The following is a 23,048-nucleotide window of genomic DNA, read 5'->3' as shown; positions in this document are numbered from 1 at the left end:
TTCGAATTCGAATGTCACATTCGAATCGAATGTCACATTCGAATCGAATTTCACATTCAAATTTGAATATTACATTTATTAAGCACAGTTGCAAACTAGAAATACTATTTCGAATTCGAATGTGACATTCAAATTCGAATATTACATTTAAAAAACACAGTATTAGACTAGAAATACTATTTCGAATTCGAATGTCACATTCGAATTCGAATGTCACATTCAAATTTGAATATTACATTTAAAACACAGTATTAGACTAGAAATACTACTTCAAATTCGAATGTGACATTCGAATTAGAATGTCACATTCGAATTTGAATATTACATTTTGAAATTGAAAGAATTACATAGCTAAACATTCTATTATTCGAACAAATATTTTCAAATTTTATTGAAAAATTCCAAAACGAAAATTTGAAAATAGAATGTTAGAATGTTATATAAACATTCGAAATTCGATTTGAACGAATGTATCAAAATTCGTTCTAAATTTCAAATTTTTAGAAACATTCGCCCATCCCTAGACTCAACCCTTGATCAGCTTATACATGTTAGGAAAGTAGTAAGCAGTCTTCAATAAATGTATGGATATTCAGCTTGCAGAGATAAAAAATAATTTCTTTATTAAAACATACAGTTAGAAATCCATAATTATAGGAAAGTCGAGCAACAGTCTGATGTATTTTGTTTGGTGCTCTGTCAGTGCCTTACTTCAGAAACTGTGTTCTAATTGGTTAGAGGTATTGGCTATTGCAATGTTCATTTCTTTTAAAAATGTTTGCTAAAGAAGCCTGAAGGAAGGGACTTACCAGTATCACAATAGGATGTGATAGGACTCTGCTGGATGTACCAGAACTGTTTTACAACTCTTTTTTTGTACAATCCCCAAGTGATTAGAGTTCTAGAGACACATTTATCAGCATTTGTACCTAGGAAAATACTCAATATTCCCTGTATTTTAAATCGTTTTAAATAAAAGTTGTATAAGGGAGATCTGGATTGTTATATAGAGTTGTTATATAGAGCCATTATCTTTGAGCTAATCATAGCTCAGAAAAGTGTGAGTACCAGTGTTCTTATAAAGTGGATTGTCTATTAGTGTTGCGCTATAATCCTATATTCTCCTTTTTCTGTTGAGGATTGAAGATTATTAAGGACCACTTCAATAAACTGTCTTTCTCACATCTCATCTTGGATGCCCTCTCATTAAGCTAAATCTCTCCAAAACTGAACTCCTTATTTTTCCCCCTTCTTCCAATTTCTCCACCCCCAAAATTTCTATAACTGTTGATAATTCCATCGTTACCCCTACCCCGCACGCCCGATGTCTTGGGGTCACACTTGACTCAGATCTTTCCTTCACTCCTCACATTCAGTCCTTGGCTATAGCCTGCCGCTTCCACCTTAAAAACATTGCTAAAATTAGACATTTCCTTACACAAGAGACAACCAAGATTTTAATCCACTCATTCATCCTTTCCCGCCTCGACTACTGCAATTCCGTCCTCTCTGGTCTACCTAGCTGCTGCATAGCTCCTTTACAATCTATTATGAATGCCTCTACCAGGCTCATCTTCCTTACTCGTCACTCTTCATCTGCTGCACCTCTCTGCCAATCCCTTCACTGGCTTCCTCTTGCCTCTAGGATTAAACATAAAATCCTCACCCTGACATATAAAGCTCTCAACTGCACTGCTCCCCCCTACATCTCAGAACTTGTCTCTAGATACTCTCCCTCCCGTCCCCTTCGATCAGCTCAGGATCTCCTCCTCTCCTCCTCTCTTGTTACTTCCTCACATTCACGTTTACAGGACTTCTCCAGACTGGCCCCATCTTGTGGAATTCCCTGCCTCGCTCCATAAGACTCTCCCCTAGTTTTAACAGCTTCAAGCACTCCCTAAAACTCTACTATTCAGGGATGCATACAACCAACACTAACCTTTCCTAACGCCATTGATTTCCCCTTGAACCCCTTAGATTGTAAGCCTATGGGCCCAGCTGTTTGCAGATCGCTTCATAAGAGCCGACTACAACAGTGAAACTCTCGGCAGGGCCCTCTACCCACTTGACCCCTACAAAAGCTATCCTGTACACCGACTATGTTTACAGCGCTGCGGAATCTGTTGGCGCTCTACAAATACCTGATAATAATAATAATAATAAAAGGACTTTCACACATTCAATTGGTTGGTTATGATATATGTATGTTTTGTGCGCTGTGGGTAATATTTTAAAACTTTTTTATATTTGTTCTTGGTTATATTGAGATATTGTCTCAATTGTGTATTTTATTCACAGGGTGTTCAACTATTGTTTTTATTGCACTTTATATCATCTTACAATCGCCTAGCACATGTTAATTGTAGGATTGTTTTTTACGAAATGAAAATGAAAAATGCTGCTGATAAACAGTAAAAATAGTAATATGACAACATTTGAAAGTGCTTAACATGTAGAGAATTATCAAATGATAGATTCTGATCAACCCCAAACTTGATTAAATATGCGTTCATTGTTTTCTGAGGTGATTGATAGCTGATAAGTATCCTGGAATTTGTCACTCTTGTTGTAATCATTGTTCAGTTCACAGGTTTATATAAAAATGAAGCAGAATTTTCTCAGATTTTCAATAACACTTTATAGCACACCAAATATGTATTATTGATTGCTTGGTTATTGTATTTCTAAGATTTTGGATGTTGGTGCCGATCTTAATCTACACATAATAATTTTATTGTAATTTTTCATAAAAATTTATAGTTTGTCTTATTTAAAACAGTACCAGAAAATATGATTTATTTTTTTATTCATGTATTATCTGTAGGCAGTTAGAAAAGGCAGGGTAAAAATTGTCATGGCAACTGGGATTTGTGTAAAGGGACTATGGAATACATAATCACATGATGTACAATTCAATATTAACTTTATGACAAAAGCACAATTTATTTATATTAAAAACACGAAGGAATAGACAGGTAAATAAGTGGAAAAAATATTAAGTATTAAACCACATGCACAACATGAGTTTTCATCATATATATTTCTTTTAATATCCTTTTTAGATTCATTATGAATTTCTGCCTTTGAGATCGGATGGTTCTATTTCTACTAGAAATAAAAATATTCATTAATTAATTAACTAATTAATAGTGGTCATATTTCAGACCATTTAAGTTTGACAAAACATCTTATTTAACTCAAATGACTTTTGACTTTGAATTGTTTGCCATTTCAATTCATTAGAAAATACAAAAAGCAGGTTGCGCCTATTTAATTTAACCTGGAAACCAGGTAAAAAAAATTGTCTAAAAATGGAAATTACAAATCTAAACTATTTACTAGAAAATAAATTGTAGTAGAAAAGAGATAGATTGGATTTAATTAAAAATGTATTTTATTAAAATTTAAAAATAAATTATACTTAATAGTGATCCTTTAATACATTTCAATAGACAGATCTCAACTGTTAACTAGAATAGTCCTGACTATAACAGTATATCAAAAATAAGATAAGTTATGTTAAAAGATAAAATATAGATAAAAATAGAAAAGTATAGATTGGCCAATCAGAAAATTATGCAATATAAAATATATTTTAAATGAATTGAACACATTGCATCAGTAACCTAAGGGAACCATTCGAGCAATATCTACAATAAATAAAAAATATATATATATATGTGTATATGCATGTTCTAAAATCAAGTCTTATCTGTATTGTGTATTTGATATAAGGTATATATCGGTGTAGATAGTGTATATTATAAATTGTGAATAGTTATTTTGCTTTGTGACAAGATAAGGCAAAAGTTCCTTTTCCAATGTTACTATAATATCCAGATAGGGGAAAAATATATATTAAGTCTCTGATATTGTGTTCTGCTAATACCGGTAAAAGCTGTCTTTGTAGTATTATCCTTTATTTTGGGTGAAATCCAAGTTGAATAAAAGCAGGGACGTGGTTCCAGGTATCCGGTGACTTTTCTGAAACACCCGCTTTCTTTGTTGGCAGCGTCTCAAATCACGCTGGCGGAAGTGTGTGTCTCAACACAGGGTGGTCCGTCCTCTGTAGTCTTCCATCACTTTCTTGTTCACAGTGACTCGGTATCCTCAAAGCGGATATCCCCAGACTAAGGTCTCTTGCAGATTTGGAAAAGAATAAACGCTACGCGTTTCAGCTGCTACTGCAGCCTTTCTCAAGCGATATGCTTTTGCCCCATCTGTCCTTTATTTATGAGTTCCTGATAAGTGTCGAATTGCACAATTATATATGTATTTATTACCAAAAATATGGAAACATTAAACATAAATTAAATTAAATATTAGTAATTCATAACTGGTCAGAATCCATAAACAATGTTATCTATATAAATCCATTCTCATATGAAGCTTTTTTTAAAAAAACTTTTTATAAACATTTTAAAAATAATATAGACAGAAAACATGCAGCTGCCACTGCTACTACTATAGCTTAGTGGTGAAATCAATATCCCCCAAACCCACAAGTCATGAGTTCAATCCTTGACTTTGATGAAAATTATTTTATGTTTTATAATCTGATCTCTATTTTCTAATTTTGACCTCTAGGCTCTATTTTGAAACTTATTCTTTACTTTCAATAAATATATTATGTGAAATAAACTCATTACACTATAAGTGGTTAAATAAGTTTGGCAGAAACTAATAGAATTAAATCTTTAAGGTTCTTGAAAACGATCAATTCATAATATGCTTAGGTGTAGCATAATGGAGAGAGCTTCTTCCTCCCAACCAAAAGACTATAAGTTTGAGACCCACCTAGGAAATTAATTTGAAAAATTATTGTTAAAAACTTAAGTTAAATACTTTTTGACAACTAACTGTTAGATACTTCTTTTTGGTTTTTGTTTTTTGCTTTTTGTTTTTATTTCTCCTACATCACACTAATTGATTAATGTTTCCATATTTTTGGTAATAAATACATATATAATTGTGCAATTAGACACTTAACAGGAACTCATAAATAAAGGACAGATGGGGCAAAAAGCATATCGCTTGAGAAAGGCTGCAGTAGCAGCTGAAACGCGTAGCGTTTATTCTTTTCCAAATCTGCAAGAGACCTTAGTCTGGGGATATCCGCTTTGAGGATACCGAGTCACTGTGAACAAGAAAGTGATGGAAGACTACAGAGGACGGACCACCCTGTGTTGAGACACACACTTCCGCCAGCGTGATTTGAGACGCTGCCAACAAAGAAAGCGGGTGTTTCAGAAAAGTCACCGGATACCTGGAATCACGTCCCTGCTCCAAACTAAAAATAGTAAGACTTTTATTCAACTTGGATTTCACCCAAAATAAAGGATAATACTACAAAGACAGCTTTTACCGGTATTAGCAGAACACAATATCAGAGACTTAATATATATTTTTCCCCTATCTGGATATTATAGTAACATTGGAAAAGGAACTTTTGCCTTATCTTGTCACAAAGCAAAATAACTATTCACAATTTATAATATACACTATCTACACCGATATATACCTTATATCAAATACACAATACAGATAAGACTTGATTTTAGATCACGCACACACATATATATATATATTTTATTTATTGTAGATATTGCTCGAATGGTTCCCTTAGGTTACTGATGCAATGTGTTCAATTCATTTAAAATATATTTTATATTGCATAATTTTCTGATTGGCCAATCTATACTTTTTTATTTTTATCTATATTTTATCTTTTAACATAACTTATCTTATTTTTGAAATACTGTTATAGTCAGGACTATTCTAGTTAACAGTTGAGATCTGTCTATTGAAATGTATTAAAGGATCACTATTAAGTATAATTTATTTTTAAATTTTAATAAAATACATTTTTAATTAAATCCAATCTATCTCTTTTCTACTACAATTTATTTTCTAGTAAACAGTTTAGATTTGTAATTTCCATTTTTAGACAATTTTTTTTACCTGGTTTCCAGGTTAAATTAAATAGGCGCAACCTGCTTTTTGTATTTTCTATTGTATCTATTTATTATCCATTTTTTAAGATTTTATTGATATAGCTGAGTTGCTTAGTGGAAATACATTATATCACTAATATTAATATCTTACACCTATCTTCCATTTCAATTCATTAGCAGTGTTGCCGTTTAAGTTAGTTAAATATAAGATAATGTTCATTGCGTATGCACATGAAAAATATAAGAAAAGCACTTTAATCTTGACTTTTTGTGGGTGATTTTTCATTCAAACGGCTTTTGCAGACCTTCCTGAAGCAAAAGATAGAGGCCCAAGATGAATTTGATATTGATTTATTTGATAATGATGATGTCTGACGGGTTGGAGAGCATTTGTTTGCTTAATTATTAATTTCTAATGATGATGTGTGGTATTAACTTTATTTTATATAAGTTTATAATAAACATTTTCTGATAATTGAAAAACTTAATTGCCCAAATAAATACTCTGGTTATTGTATTTTACTTGTGTGCACATTTTATGGTTTAAAAGTGTTAGTTAAAGTGATAGTGAACCCAAATATTTCCTTTCACGATTCAGATAGAGCATGCAATTTTAAGCAACTTTCTAATTTACTAATTATACATTTTTCTTTGTTCTCTTGGAGACGGCCTATTTTTGGTTCAGTACCCTGAAAAGAGCTTGCTGATTGGTAGCTACATTTAGCCATCCAATCAGCAAGCGCAACCCAGGTTCTCAACCTAAAATGGTTCGGCTCCAAAACTTTTATTTCTGCTTTTTCAAATAATGATAGCAAAAGAATGAAGAAAAATTGATAATAGCAGTAAATTAGAAAGTTGCTTAAAATGACATGCTCTATCTAAATCATGAAAGAAAATATTTGGATTTACTTTAAGTTCCATTTTAACTTTTTATTTAAACTAGTAAATGTTTTTTTTATGAATACATAAACTGATTATGTGTAGGAACATAAACATTGAAAAAAGCTGTTTTAACATCCAACATATGCCATTCCAAAGGAGATTTATTATTGCATTAAAGTTCATGAATAAATAATTCTAAATAACCTTTCATCCATATCCCTGTACAAAAGCGTTATTCAAGGTAAATTAAAGGAATCTATTTTTATGAATATGTAGCCTAAATCTCCTATCGGTTTCCCTAAATTCAAAATTTTAATTTCTTCAACATGTGTATTTGTTGCACAAACTGTGTTCTGTCTACCAATAGACGGGGTTGAAACGCGCGTAGGCATTAGCTGCTGTTGCCACGTTACTTAGTCCTACACATCGAACTACGCTGTTTCATACGCTTCTGCTGTTGGCGGTTTTTCTAGGCAAGCTTGAACTTTTGTTCCGGATCCAAGCAGTTTGGATTTTTATAAGGCTCATTGGACATGAGCAGACAAAAAAGTGTGTTAACTGTGCTGATATAGCGACACTATCCCTGGACTTGGGACTCACTTGATTCGCAATGTACATCTCTCCTACGTATGCCGCACTGTGGAAGGTTGACTCATGATGATAACCTGTTTACGTAGAGAATATCATTTTTAGCACCTTATTATTTGCTGTTACTAAAAGTACTAATATCTGATGTCTGCTACTTCTTTGCAGTACTGTAACTGGCTGTGCTCTGTGGCTTATTATGTACTGTACATTACTCCTGCTTGCCATTTTTCTGTCTGAAACTTTTCAGATACCTCATTCCACTTAGATCCCTATTTAGAACCCGCCCAGGCTTTTCCTCCTGGTTGCTTATACAGGGGGTTCTGTGTGCAGCTGGGGTGTAGTGGTTACGTCGTACCCTGTAAAGTTTGCCTTATACAATGTGTTTATGTGTTTGGGCTGTTGCTAGTCACGTGACATAGCTATCTGTTTTTACATATACTGTATTTATTTGCACTTACACTTTGATGCTGCTATTGTATGCAAGTATGTGTAACTAATCCTTGGCTCTTTCATATCTCTTTATATGAGATTATATTAAACAACTTTATATTTACAAAAGAGTGCTTTATTCCCTATCTTTTATAAGGAACACTTATTATGATGTCCCTAGGTACTAATATATATATATATATATATATATATATATATATATATATATATATATATATATATATATAAAGGGTATCAAATTGCACTGTGTATCAGTGCATACAATTAAACTGCAAACAGTCTCTCCTGATGTATTTTTCAAGGCAGCTGAAACTGATGGATCTACTAACACCAGTATATATGGGGGGGATCTTTGGCAGGAAGAGCTCTCATTTGTACACACAAAGGTGATGTGTTTTGAAAACTTGCTTAACTTGTAGGACCTCAAACATGTGAGGTATGTGATGTTCACGGAGGGGATATGTATCCCTATCTGTGTTAAAGATACATCTTTATTTTCTGCTTCCACCTCTTGTTGTATGGTATACAAGTGGTGATGAAATTGTGGCTCTCAATCAGAGTATTTCAGGTGGTTTACGTTTTTTCATAGGAATCAAATGATTTTCCAGTCACAATGCTGATATAAAAGAGAATTTATTGTTGAATAAATCAATGCAGTAAGGTATAAAGATCCAGGCTTTCACCTATGAATAGTTCAAGATAAAACAAATGTCTCAGAGTAAAATATCTCACACAATGGAGATTTTAAACATTTGCTGATTTAGTAACAGTTAAATAATGCTCAGTTTGATTAGCAAGTAAAAGTTCAGTAAACCTGGCTTAGGTGAGGCGTTTCTGTGAAAAACAGTAAGGTCCTGTTGGAGATACACACAAACAGTCCTGCTAAGTCTTTTAAACTCCGTTTGCATGTGGTCTCACAAGACTGGAAGTGACGTCACTAAGTGGGCGGTCCCTTACATGTTTCATGAACACTCAGTTCACTTCATCAGAGGGTATGCCCTCTGCACAGACGCTCTTCTTAAATACGCTGCCTATTCACAGCAGCTGCTACTTTTTTGCTTGGTTAAGTGTTAATTGCTCTATCATTCAATGGCTCACACATGAAACATATATATCTATGTAAGGCTCAACTATTTATTAACTACCTAGCTAAAATAAATACAAATTGACCTGTAAAATAAAACCTCACCTAAGTTACACTAACACCTAACACTACACTACAATTAAATAAATTCCCTAAATTAAATACAATTAGCTAAATTACAAAAAAAACAAAACACTAAATTACAGAAAATAAAAAACAAATTACAAGATCTTTAAACTAATTACACCTAATCTAATAGCCCTATCAAAATAAAAAAGACCACCCAAAATAAAAAAAACTAGCCTAAACTAAACTACCAATAGCTCTTTTACCTGTAAAAAAAAATACAAACAACCCCCAACAGTAAAACCCTCCACCCACACAACCAACCCCCCGAATAAAACTCTAACTAAAAATACGTAAGCTCCCCATTGCCCTGAAAAAGGCATTTGGATGGGCATTGCCCTTAAAAGGGCATTTAGCTCTATTGCTGCCCAAAGCCCTAACCTAAAAATAAAACCCATCCAATAGACCCTTAAAAAATCCTAACACTAACCCCCGAAGATCCACTTACCAGAGAAGTCTTCATCTAAGCAGCAAGAAGTCCTCAATGAATCCCGGAGAAGTCTTCATCCAAGCCGGCAGAAGTGGTCCTCCAGATGGGCAGAAGTCTTCACCCAGACGGCATCTTCTATATTCATCCTTCAGATGCGGAGCGGCTCCATCTTCATGACATCTGGCGAGGAGCATCCTCTTCAATCGACGGCTTCTTCTACAATGAAGGTTCCTTTAAATGATGTCATCCAAGATGGCGTCCCTTAGATTCTGATTGGCTGATAGAATACTATCAGCCAATCGGAATTAAGGTTGAAAAAATCCTATTGGCTGATGCAATCAGCCAATATGATTGAGCTTGAATTCTATTACCTGTTCCAATCAGCCAATAGAATGCAAGCTCAATCCTATTGGCTGATTGCATCAGCCAATAGGATTTTTTCAACCTTAATTCCGATTGGCTGATAGATTTCTATCAGCCAATTGGAATCTAAGGGACGCCATCTTTGATGACATCATTTAAAGGAACCTTCATTGTAGAAGAAGCCGTCGATTGAAGAGGATGCTCCGCGTCAGATGTCTTGAAGATGAAGCTGCTCCGTGTCGGAAGGATGAAGATAGAAGATGCTGTCTGGGTGAAGACTTCTGCCCGTCTGGAGGACCACTTCTGCCGGCTTGGATGAAAACTTCTCCCTGCTTTGTTGAGGACTTTTTGCTGCTTGGATGAAGACTTCTCCCGGTAGGTGGATCTTCGGTGGTTAGTTTTAGGATTTTTTAAGGGTGTATTGGGTCGGTTTTATTTTTAGGTTAGGGCTTTAGGCCGCAATAGAGCTAAATGCCCTTTTAAGGGCAATGCCCATCCAAATGCCTTTTTCAGGGCAATGGGGAGCTTAGGTTTAGTTAGGGTTTAATTTGGGGTTTTGGTTGTGTGGGTGGTGGCTTTTACTGTTGGGGGGTTGTTTGTATCTTTTTTAAAGGTAAAAGAGCTGATTTCTTTGGGGCAATGCCCCGCAAAAGGCACTTTTAAGGGCTATTGGTAGTTTAGTTTAGGCTTGTTTTTTTTTATTTTGGGTAGTCTTTTTTTTATTTTGATAGGGCTATTAGATTAGGTGTAATTAGTTTAAAGATCTTGTAATTAGTTAGTTTTCTGTAATTTAGTGTTTGTTTTTTTGTAATTTAGTTAATTGTATTTAATTTAGGGAATTGTATTTAATTTAGGGAATTTATTTAATTGTAGGGTTAGGTTAGGTGTTAGTGTAAGACAGGTTAGGTTTTATTTTACAGGTCAATTTGTATTTATTTTAGCTAGGTAGTTATTAAATAGTTAATAGCTATTTAGTAACTATTCTACCTAGTTAAAATAAATACAAACTTGCCTGTAAAATAAAAATAAAACCTAAGCTAGATATAATGTAACTATTAGTTATATTGTAGCTAGCTTAGGGTTTATTTTACAGGTAAGTAAGTATTTAGTTTTAAATAGGAATTATTTAGTTATTAATTGTAGGTTTTCTTTAGATTTATTTTAATTATATTTAAGTTAGAGGTCGGTTAGGGTTAGACTTAGGTTTAGGGGTTAATAAATTTAGTATAGTGGCGGCGACGTTGAGGGTGGCAGATTAGGGGTTAATAAATGAAAGTAGGTGGCAGCGATGTTACGGGCGGCAGATTAGGGGTTAATAATATTTAACTAGTTTTTGCGAGGTGGGAATGCGGTGATTTAGGGGTTAATATGTTTATTATGGTAGCGGCGATGTCCGGAGCGGAAGATTAGGGGTTAATAATTTTATTTTAGTGTTTGCGATGTGGGAGGGCCTTGGTTTAGGGGTTAATAGGTAGTTTATGGGTGTTAGTGTAATTTTTAACACTTTAGTTATGAGTTTTATGCTTCAGCGTTGTAGTGTAAAACTCATAACTTCTGACTTTAGAATGCGTTACGAATCTTGATGGGATAGGGTATACCGCTCACTTTTTGGCCTCCCAGGACAAGCTTTTAATACCGGCGCTATGGAAGTCCTATTGAAAATAGACTATACGCAAATTGTGTAAGTTGATTTGCGGTAAGGCCAAAAAAATGTGCGGTGCCCCTAAATCAGCAAGACTCATAATAGCAGCAGTAGTAAAAAAGCAGCGTTATGAGGCTTAATGCTGCTTTTTTACTCATAATGCAAGACTCGTAATCTAGCCGTAAGAAAGTTAATCAGCTTGTAATATAAAGTATTCAGAATTGTTCTTAATTAATACGTTGACTTATATGTTTGCTTTTGTTATTTATATAGTTGGCTATTGTAACCTGCCTGCCATACACTATTCATTGGAGTAAAGGATTTGACACACAATTGTGCAGCTCTATCATAGCACACTTGTAATTTACCTATGAGTCCCTATGCCTAGATTTAAAATTTGTTACTCTTTATAAATACCTTCTGGCATCATACAAATGATTGTAAGCGTACCCCTATATACTACTCTGCTTACCCTAAGGCACATATAATAGAATATCTCTATCACTATCCTTAATATTTAATATCCCACAATTCTAATGCAATGGTTGGTGACCCTAGTGTCAGCGGCCGGGACGCGAGGGTTCTCTAATCTCTACATACAGTTTTTGGTAGTTTCAAGCAGGGTTCATATCAGTTGCACTAAATTACATATCTTGCCAGTAGGTGTTCCTATATATTGACATAGGCTGATTAGGGTAGATATGATAGTCACACACTGCTCTGCTCACAATCATAGGGGCCTCTGACTTAGCTCTCTCCAGGAGGTTAGTTATTTCTCATTTTTTGAATACCATTTGGACCCCCTTCTGCACACGTGCCTCTTGCTCCCTCCACCATATTCTCCTGCCATCTTAAAAGGCTCAGTCCCTCCTCCTCTCCCTTTCTCGACTCAGGAGTTACTATTAGTATAATTTGCATTTTACCCTGGTTAGCTCAAGTGTGTATTTACTAAACAATGTGGCCCAGTAGCATTATGTTATACCATTATCATCTGCAACTAATAGACACTGAGGTCTCGCTTCAACCTATATCCCTCCCCCCCCCTTTCAGTGACATTCTATGATACTTTATAGTATCACTCTTACGCATGTTAAGTTCACATACTTCAAAATACTTTTCTTAGATTATTATTATTTTCACATATCCCTATATACCTGTATAATAAGTGGCTTTAGACCCAATGGGGTCTTCAACTTGACTAACATTCCTAACCAGTGTTACTAATACCAAGAGGCCCTTAAGTGACCGGCTCATTAGTCACTCATATCAGCATTTATAATTTCAAAAAGGAGGTTTCAAATGTTTATGACCCAGAATTCATTTTATTTTTTATATATTTTGCTGTAAAATATTTCATGAAAATGTTGTCATTTATGCTAAGGTATTGCTTGTATATCTTTTCTTGCGCAAAACCTCAATAAAATAATTTATGAATAAAAAATAAAAAAATCTCTCTTTAAAGGGACACTGAACCCAATTTTTTTCTTTCGTGATTCAAATAGAGCATGGGATTTTAAGCAACTTTCTAATTTACTCCTATTATCAATTTTTCTCCGTTCTCTTGCAATCTTTATTTTAAAAGCAGGAATGTAAATCGTAGCAGCCAGCCCATTTTAGGTTCAGCACCATGGATAGCGCTTGCTTATTGGAGGCTTACATTTACCCACCAATAAGCAAGCATAACCCAGGTTCTCAACCATAAATGGGCCGGGTCCTATGCATCACATTCCTTCTTTTTAAATAAAATAGCAAGAGAACGAAGAAAAATTGATATTAGGAGTAAATTAGAAAGTTGCTTAAAAATGCCTGATTTACCTGAATCATGAAAGAAAAAATGTGGGTTTAGTGTCCCTTTAAAGAAAATAGTTTTCACACAACTATTTTGCTATACTAAAATAGTGCTTCACTAATGTTTCAATTTACACATTTTTTTTACTACTGTGTTAAACACAAATTACTGATCAAGGCAACAAACTATTTTGCCCTCATTGCCTTTCTTTCACCTACATTACTTTGCTGTATTCCCACCACGACCTTTCAAGTGTCATTGAGGCCGAATTATCAAATGTCTGTCGGACCTGATCCGACAGCGCAGATCAGGTCCGACAGACATCGCTGAATGCGGAGAGCAATACACTCTCCGTATTCAGCATTGCACCAGCAGCTCCCAAGAGCTGCTGGTGCAATGCAGCCCACTGCAGACTCGTGGCCGATGGGCTGCCAGCAGGGGGTGTCAATCAACCCGATCATACTCGATTGGGTTGAATTCCGGCGATTCCTGTCCACCTGCTCAGAGCAGGCGGACAGGGTTATGGAGCAGTGGTCTTTGTTACCGCTGCTTCATAACTGCTGTTTCTGGCGAGTCTGAAGACTCACCAGAAACACGGGCCCTCAAGCTAATGGGCCCCATGTTTTGCTCTTCAAACATATTCTATGTTTTGATAAAGTCAGCTACTGCTTGTGGTTTCCATAGGATAGTGTGAAGTGTCGCTGCACCTGCGCCTCCCCTTATATGGTCTAGCGCCCCCTGCTGGGGATGCCTGCCTCACACTTTAAAAACCACTGATCTATACCAATAATCATATGTTAACTGAATTAAAATATTTGGATAATGCAATGTTTCCAATTCTAGTGTAGTCTTCTAGTTATTTTGTAATTCATTTTTAGCCTTTCTTCAAATAAAGATCTCAATCCTTATATTCATGCTATTTAAACTGAAGCTCCCACAATCTTGAGCCTTGCTGTAAATATCAGCATTTACCATTAACAATCACTGTAGGTATCTTTAGGGTTTGTTTGCCTAAACCTAAAATAGGCCATAAAGTCAAGAGTATCTGTGGCTGAGTGAAATGTGTTAATAATGTTTTTTGTTTTTTATTGTAGATTCGACAAAGAAACTTAAAGATGTTCTGGAAGAGTTTCATGGCAATGGTGTTATGGCAAAGTATAATCCTGAAGAGGTATCTTTTTCCTGTTCAAATAACAAATAACTGATAGTGTATTTCAATACAAGTGTCCATATTTTAGATCTAGTAAATACTTATGTTGGAGACGCACAATATAACAGCAAACGTCCACATCTGCAAAAGCTGTTATAAGTTAATGAAGCAATAAAGAATCATAAAATATTGTCAATATGTCTTGTTAAAGCTTTGAAAAAGTTATTAGTATAGCATGACAAATCTTTTAGGCCTAGATTACAAGTAAAGTAAAAAGTTTAGCTCTATGATCTGTTAACGTCACTTGAGCACTATCAATACCGCTTCTATGTTTGCACTCATAAGTCATTTTTGTTGTTGTGCACTAAATCCCTTAGCTATGGGGATGCATAGTAAAATTTATGTCAGATAATGCTTGAGAGATAAGTTGAGGATGTTATTCATGTAGTTCTGAGCTATACTATTAATAATAATGGTTTACTTCAGGTCTTACATTTTACACCAGTATTTTAGATGACACTCAAGTGCAACACTTAACTCACCAGTCACCACTTGTAATATAAGTGCTATCCATTAAAAGTATAGGGCCCACTAAAAACATTCCAGTCGACTTAAGATGCTTTGGTTAAAATATTTAACCATCCACTATATTAGATTGTGCTTAATCTTTTGCGCAAGGTCATACAAAAGATAATTCACACTGCATGACTGATTGCGCTCCACTTCTAATCTAGATCTTAGTTGGTAGAAATTAGCAATGCCTCACATAGTACAGGAATATTTTTGTGGCTTTACAAATCTTTAAAATAAATATCAATTAAAGGGGCATTTTTGTTCATTTAGGGCTAGATTATGAGGCCTATGAAAACAACAGTCTGTCGGACCCGATCCGGCAGTGCATATCAGGTCTGACAGACATTGCTGAATGTGGAGAGCAATACACTCTCCGCATTCAGCATTGCACCAGCAGCTCTTGTGAACTGCTGGTGCAACGCCGCCCCCTGCAGATTTGTGGCCAATCGGCCGCTAGCAGGGGGTGTCAATCAACCCGATCGTACTTGATCGGGTTGAATTGTGGCGATCTCTGTCCCCCTCCTCAGAGCAGGTGGACAGGTTATGGAGCAGCAGTCTTTAGACAGCTGCTTCATAACTGATGTTTCTGGTGGGTGAGCCTGAAGGCTCGCCAGAAACACAAGGCTTCAAGCTCTATACGGAGCTTAATAGATATGCCCCTATGAGTAGAGTGCTATAGTTTACGCACGAGCGATATTGTTTTTTTTTAGTCGTTTGCTCGCAAGTTAAATTCCAATCATATTACAAGTTGAAATTAAATGCAAATGTGTGATCGGAATCGCAGTTTACACTAGAATGATCACCTCGACTTCAGAGTTCTGGTTAACTGTTACACTTGAATAAAATGTGGCACATAACAAAACAAAAATACATTTTGATTGCTCAATTGCTACATTGTTAATTTTTTAATTTAAGTACAGTATTTACATTTATTGATTGTGAAAGCAATCTTTCAGTTTTGGCATAATCTGAAAACAAGAAGAAGACTATGGGTTTCTTTTACAAAAACGTTTGGTATCTTCCCATGAATAGGTCCCGTGTATGCTAATGCAGCTCTAAAATGTCTCCTGTGTTCATTTCAATGTATCCTGCAACTGTGCAATATAATATACAGTGGGTATTGAAAAGAATCACATTTTATTGCTTTGCAGCCTGAAATAAAGACAGACACAGTTTTTGTGTATCCAGTTGTAATTACTCAGTGCAACTTATAACATCCAAGTGAAAGATATAACACCAACCTGTCAGGCAAAAGTAAAGACAATTCAAAAACAGAATCACTGATTTGGAAAAAGGATCACCCCCTTGTGTCAGTATTTAGTTGAACCACCTTTTGCATTAATTACAGCCTTTAGTCTGTTGGATTATGTCTCTACTAACATTGCACATCTAGATTGTGCAATATTTGCCCACTCTTCTTTGCAGAACTGCTCCAGTGCCTGTACATTTGATGGTGACTACAGTCATTTATGTCATGCCACAGATATTCAAAGGGGTTTAAGTCTGCGCTCTGACTAAGCCATGCAAGGACATTCACCTTTTTCTCCTTCAACCACTGTGTAGTCATTTTTTTCTGGTTGCTTTGGGGCATTGTAATGTTGGAAGGTAAACCTTCCCATTGACAACTTCCTGGCAGAGGGCAGCAGATTTTCCTCAAGAATTTGATGGTATTTTGCCCCATCCATTATTCCTTCTATCCTGAAAAGTGCTCCAGTGCCTGCTGCGGAGAAACACCCCCATAACAGGATATTACCACCTCCATGCTTTACTGTAGGTATAGTGTTATTTGGATGGTGAGCTGTATTGGAGTTCCTCCAGACATATAAATTGGTATTAAGGCCAAATAATTCAGTTTTAGTCTCATCTGACCATAACACCATTTTCCATGTGGCCTCAGAATCTTTTAGGTGTGTTATGGCAAAGCTCATTCGTGACTGCAAGAGGTGGTGGATAAGTTAAAGAGCAGCGGAAACATCTGGTGGAGAAAGCAGCAACCGCTGCTTATTAGATCTCCCCCTATCAGTTTTGTGCAAACACGTATTTCCCGTTACATTATAAATTTAAACTGTGTCAATATAACATTCTTTATTCAAGGAATGGGCTCCATTTATCAAGCTGAATATGCAGATTTGGACGCCCTTCTCTGCAGGCTTGCATAAGCATCAGACCGCTGTTTCTTAACCTGTACACCAGCTCTTAGCTGGCAGATTAAAATCACCCCGGTTCATCCGGGGTGATTGACAGCCCCTTCTCCTGTGCCATTAAGCCAGTGTTAAATGCGGATAACATTTTAATAGCTCATCTTAGTCATGTATGGAGCATGATCTGAGAAAGTAACTTAAAACAAACCAATTTGTTGCAGTTATTGTTTTAACTTGAAATGAGAATTTACAGTAAGACATGTATAATAACTTTGGGACATAATTCAGATTAACAGGATATACAGTAAGTAAGCAAGTATGGTATAATAATTTGTAATGTAAATTAGATTAACTGGCCCTTCAGAATAGCATTGTACATACTGTCATGCCGCCTCCGCTCCTCTGGCCGTTGCCATGGCCACTTGGGGTTGTTGATTGAGGAAAATATATCTACACAAAATTGCTTCTATAAACAATGTTTCAGGGAGAAAGAGGATGTAATTATTTGCACAAATGAGGTTGAAATCATAAATACAGAGCTTTTTTATGGTTACAGCCCTTAATACCATATGCTAAAAAGAAATCACAAAGAAATAATTAAAATTTGGAAACATATTTTGAGTAATACATTTTTACTTTACTAGGTCTATGATGGGCAATAGTTTATATATTTCTTTAGAATTTGCATGAGAATATTGATGTGCTCCAAACCAGCTATGAATTTATTCCATAACATTACAATTTTAACACAGTATATTCCATTTTTAACAACCAAAATATGCTTTTTAGATAAAAATAACCAGTCTCATATTTAAATGCATAAAGTGAACATAAACACTGTAGACATATTAATTGTTTAAACATTAGCATTAAAGGCTAGATTACAAGTGGAGAGTTATAATTTTTTTCAACCTTACAAAGGTTACTGCACAATCTGCTATTACAAGTGGAAAGTTTTTAATATTAAATAATGCTAAACAGTTAATACTTTAATAGTTCAGAGAGTGCTATTAGTTCGCTCTTTGCACTTATATTATAAGGAGTGAGTTTCTTATTGTGCTTGAGTGCAATCCAATATACCAATGTAAAATGTAGCACTTTTTAAGACCTGGAGTGAACCTTTATTATTAATAGTATAGCAAAGAACTACATGAACTCCACAGCTAACACTTATGCAATAAAAAAAAAATTACTTTGGACATGTAATATGATTGCAATAATGGAAACAGCATTGATCATTTTCAAGTGATGCTAATGAAAAATAGCACTAATATGTTTGTGCTTTACTTGTAATCCAAAATACCCTTGTAAAATGTAGCACTTTTTGAGACAAAGTAAACCACTATTATTATTAATTGTATAGCACAGAACTACATGAAGATTACTACATTACATTACTTTTGCATTGTCACCTTCGGTCATCCTCAGCTTATCTCACCCTTGACTTTGTGCTTGAGCGCTATTCAACATAAATGTTACTGTGCACTTCCATAGTCTATATTATGTAAAGCATTTAGTGCATCCAGGATATGCCCTAGACTACCGATTGACCGCTAAAAAAACCTGGACTGAGAGCAAAAATAGAGTTACTATTGATTGCGCTGTAACACTGCTAACGCACAATAATAAAAAATGCTGACATCTAGAATTAGAGATAAATGCATACAATTATTTATTTATTATCTCTTTTTTTCCAATTTTATTATTTTAATAATATATTATTCAACTTTATATTTATGCTTAGCTCCTTACATAAAAACATATTATATTAAAAAGAAAATAATTTGGAACTTTTGTTCATCACTTGAACAAATGTAACCTAACTATATCATCACTGATTATTTTATAATTCTTTAAAGGGACACTGAACCCAATTTTTCTTGATTCAGATAGAGCATGCAATTTTAAGCAACTTTCTAATTTACTCCTATTATCAATCAGAACTCTGGATAACACTTTTTTTCTTGGTGGATGAATTTATCCACCAATCAGCAAGGACAACCCAGGTTGTTCACCAAAAATGGGCCGGCATCTAAACTTACATTCGAAAGTTGCTTAAAATGTCATGCTCTATCTGAATCACTAAAGAAAAAAATTGGGTTCAGTGTCCCTTTATAGGGAAATAAAACCCCAAACTTTATTTCAGATAGTGTAAAAGGTAAAAAAAAAAAAAAAAAAACTTTTGTTATGTAATGTACTTCTTTCTATTGGTATTCTTTTGTAAAAAGCAGATTAGAAGGGGCAGGCACGTGACTGGCTCAATATATGGCAGCAGTTTAATTAATATAGGTGTCAGTGGTGTTTCCTGTCATGTGCTGATCAAGAAATGTGCTTGCTACCTATCTAGATATCTTGTCAACAAATACACTGAGAACAAGTACATTTATGTATGTATATATGTATTGGGTACTTGTAAAGCGCAGCTAATCACCCGTAAGGGTCTCAAGGAACTGCTAATTTTATTGACCTTTGAAAGATGAAAGGCTGAGTGGACCTCATCGGGGATTGAACCTGCAACCCTTGGAATGCTACAGGATTCAGCCACAGTGCCTTAGCATGCTGAGCTATCTGTCTGACATTTCATGATAGAAGTAGACTGAAACCTTTTTATAAATCCAAATACAGATCTCAAGGAAAACCTCAAGACACAATAGCAGCGCTTCACAGTATATAAAAATAAATAACAGTCTTACTGATATGTAGTCCCTCCGTATAAAGGAGCCGACAATAGTATGTTAGGCAGGAGAAATAAGCTGCTAATGTGACCGCTACAATGTAACCATGGTAATAGCTGAGCCGAGGATGACTGATTGTGATGAAGTCATGCTTATAAATAAAATACTAATACCTCCGTGAAGAATTTGACTAATACCTACATCAGTGTATAATAAATAAATAGATAGGAGTGACTAGTGATTGTATAGACCAAGGGTATAACTGTATAACTATGATCAGTAAGTGAACAAGTAAATGTGTCCGTGAAAAAAGGTTAGTGTAACAATTAGGGTAAAATGTCGATGCATATGGACGAGTGTAGATGTTACTTTGTTGTCTGACCATATAGTGATGTGGACACAAATCTCATTGCAGTTATGTTGTCATGTACTGTATAATGGTTGCTCTCTAAGATTGCGGCAACGCCAGATGGGAAAAGGACCCAAAATATAGTGCTGTAACAACAGGGACCCCTTAATGGGAGAATTAGGTCTGGAAAACAGATAAGTCACCTTGGAAATTGGTATAGCCATAACAATTCCAATAACCTCCATGGCAAAGTTGATAATGGCAAATATTTTAGGAATAATAATGATGATAATAATTACTCTGGAAATAGAACGAGGTGGATGGGACCAGCTAAGAATTAGGAAAATTATTACCACACCTGAAATAGGTTTGAATGTACTACAGTCTATGGATACTCCAGATAGACCTAGGGAACCAGTATGGAATGGATAAGGGGCTAAACCTAAACCATATCACAATGCCACTAATAGCCATGATTTTTTTGACATGGGTTATACAATCCAGATGTGAGATTAAAAGAGCACACACAATCAGAGGGACTTTGGGAAAGCAGAAGAAGGCCCTCAAAAAAGAGCTCTTGAAACAGATGAGGAATAAAGGGGGACATAGAGTACAGTCAATCAAACAGAAAGAGATTGAATTAGTACGTCTAAACAACTAAATAATTAATCGCTCTGATGTAACATTAAGTAATGATGACATTAGACTGTTAGGAAAAGGGTTACATTTTGCACCAAAATCGAAACCCAACAAGTTTGAGGTTTATATGGATATACAGAAAAACATACGCAAATTAACGCTAAAGAGGTATTTTTTGAAAGATAAAATAAGTTGTGAATTACCAAATAAATCTTATATAGAAGGTAGAGACTTAGATACTCTAAAAATACTAAAAGACCTAGAACAGGATTCAGAGTTTCAACAATATTCTCAAAATATGGATCTTGTGAGAGAGATTGATGGGAATAATCTTTTAGATTTATCAGAATATGAGGAAGCTAGGCCCATTTAGCATACTGGTTTTAAAGGGAAGTCATTATTTTATCCTGTGAATATGCAAGGGGACCAATTACCAGTTTTTAATAAACTTGTATGTACGGAACTTATTACCGAATTGTCCAAATGTAAAATACATAAGTTTAATGATAACTTGAATTGGAGGGAGAGAAAAGCCTTAGATATGTTGAAAAATAATAGGGACATAGTCTTGAGGGCAGCCGACAAAGGTGGTGGGCTAGTAATTCAATATAGATGTGATTACACGGCCAAAGCATTTAATTTGTTGGGGACCCCTTTGTATATAGGAAGTTAGATACAGATCCCACAAATATATTTCAAAAAGAACTGAATGCAATTATCATGAAAGCTAAGGAAGAGGGAGTACTATCACAAGACAAGGTTAATTTCTTTATACCAAGTGCAGCTAAAGTGCCTACTTTTTGCCATCTCCCTAAGGTACATAAAAACCTTGAAAAAACCCCTGGAAGACCAATAATTTCGGGAATTGGTTCTCTCTGCCATAGTTTATCAAAATATGTTGATTTTTTATTTACAGCCCCTGGTTAGGCAAACGAGAGCATTTCTAAAGGACACATCTGAAGTGATTAACCTTTTTGAAGGTCTATCCTGGGAGAAAGATTATTGGTGGGCTACTTTTGATGTATCCTCACTATATACCAACATAAAACATGATAAAGGTATTATGGCAATTGAACAGGCATTTATGTATTATGACATCCCAAATGTACATCTACAGTTTATTCTGGATTCAATTATGTTTATTCTCTCACATAATTATTTTGAATTTGAAGATTTGTTTTATTTGTAGTTTAAGGGGACTGTAATGGGGACAACGTTAGCCCCTTCATATGCAAATCTTTTTATGGATAGTTTTGAGAGTAAACATATTTTGAATAACAATCCCTTCGAGAAAAATATCATCAAATATTATAGATACATCAATGATGTCATAATTTTATGGAAGGGATCGGCAACAACACTGACACAGTTTTCAGAATATATTAATGTAAATGACTATAAATTAAAATTCAGTGGTACTAGCTCTCAAGAGAGCATTGAATTTTTAGATATACGTCTAATGAAAGATCACATACGGCTAGATTTACGAGTTTTGCGTTATGAGGGGTGCGGTGCTAACTTGCACGTTATTGTCACAGCTCACTTCCCTACAGTGCTGGTATTACAGGTTTATAAAAACCAGGCGTTATCAGTCAAGAAGTGAGCGTAGAGCAAAATTGAGCTCCATACCGCACTCCAATACCAGTGCTGCTGAAAGCTGCGATGAGCTGGTTTTACGTGCTTGTGCATGATTTCCCCATAGACATCAATGGGGAGAGGCGGCTGAGAAAAAGTCTAACACCTGCAATAAAGCAGCGTAAAGCTCCATAACGCAGCCCCATTGATTATTATGGGGAAACAAAATTTATGTTTACACCTAACACCCTTATTAACCCCTAATCTGCCACCCCCAACATCGCTAACAACTACATTATACTTATTAACCCCTAATCTGCTGCTCCGGACATCGCCGCCACTATAATAAACATATTAAACCCTAAACTGCCGCACTCCCGCATCACAAACACTAGTTAAATATTATTAACCCCTAAACTGCCGCCCCTAATATCGCTGCCACCTAACTAACTAATAGTTACATTGTAGCTAGCTTAGGGTTTATTTTTTGTATAGTTTGTATTTATTTTAACTAGGTAGAATAGTTACTAAATAGTTATTAACTATTTTCTAACTACCTAGCTAAAATAAATAAAATTGACCTGTAAAATAAAACCTAACCGGAGTTACACTAACACCTAACCTTACACTACAATTAA

General features: G+C 35.2%; 1 protein-coding gene across 4 annotated transcripts in view; it reads left to right on the top strand.

The window, feature by feature from the left end:
* The window catches only part of DGKB (diacylglycerol kinase beta), a 1,179,919-nt gene that overhangs the window by 38,240 nt on the left and 1,118,631 nt on the right, over nucleotides 1–23,048 (top strand). For all 4 annotated transcript variants that reach the window (XM_053714112.1, XM_053714113.1, XM_053714111.1 and 1 more), the window contains exon 2: nucleotides 14,403–14,479. In XM_053714112.1, the coding sequence (XP_053570087.1) occupies nucleotides 14,403–14,479 (77 nt within the window). The remainder of the gene's footprint in view (nucleotides 1–14,402; nucleotides 14,480–23,048) is intronic.

This window comes from Bombina bombina, chromosome 5, assembly GCF_027579735.1.
Source record: "Bombina bombina isolate aBomBom1 chromosome 5, aBomBom1.pri, whole genome shotgun sequence".
NCBI lineage: Eukaryota > Metazoa > Chordata > Amphibia > Anura > Bombinatoridae > Bombina > Bombina bombina.
This window is presented reverse-complemented; position numbering and strand designations above follow the sequence as displayed.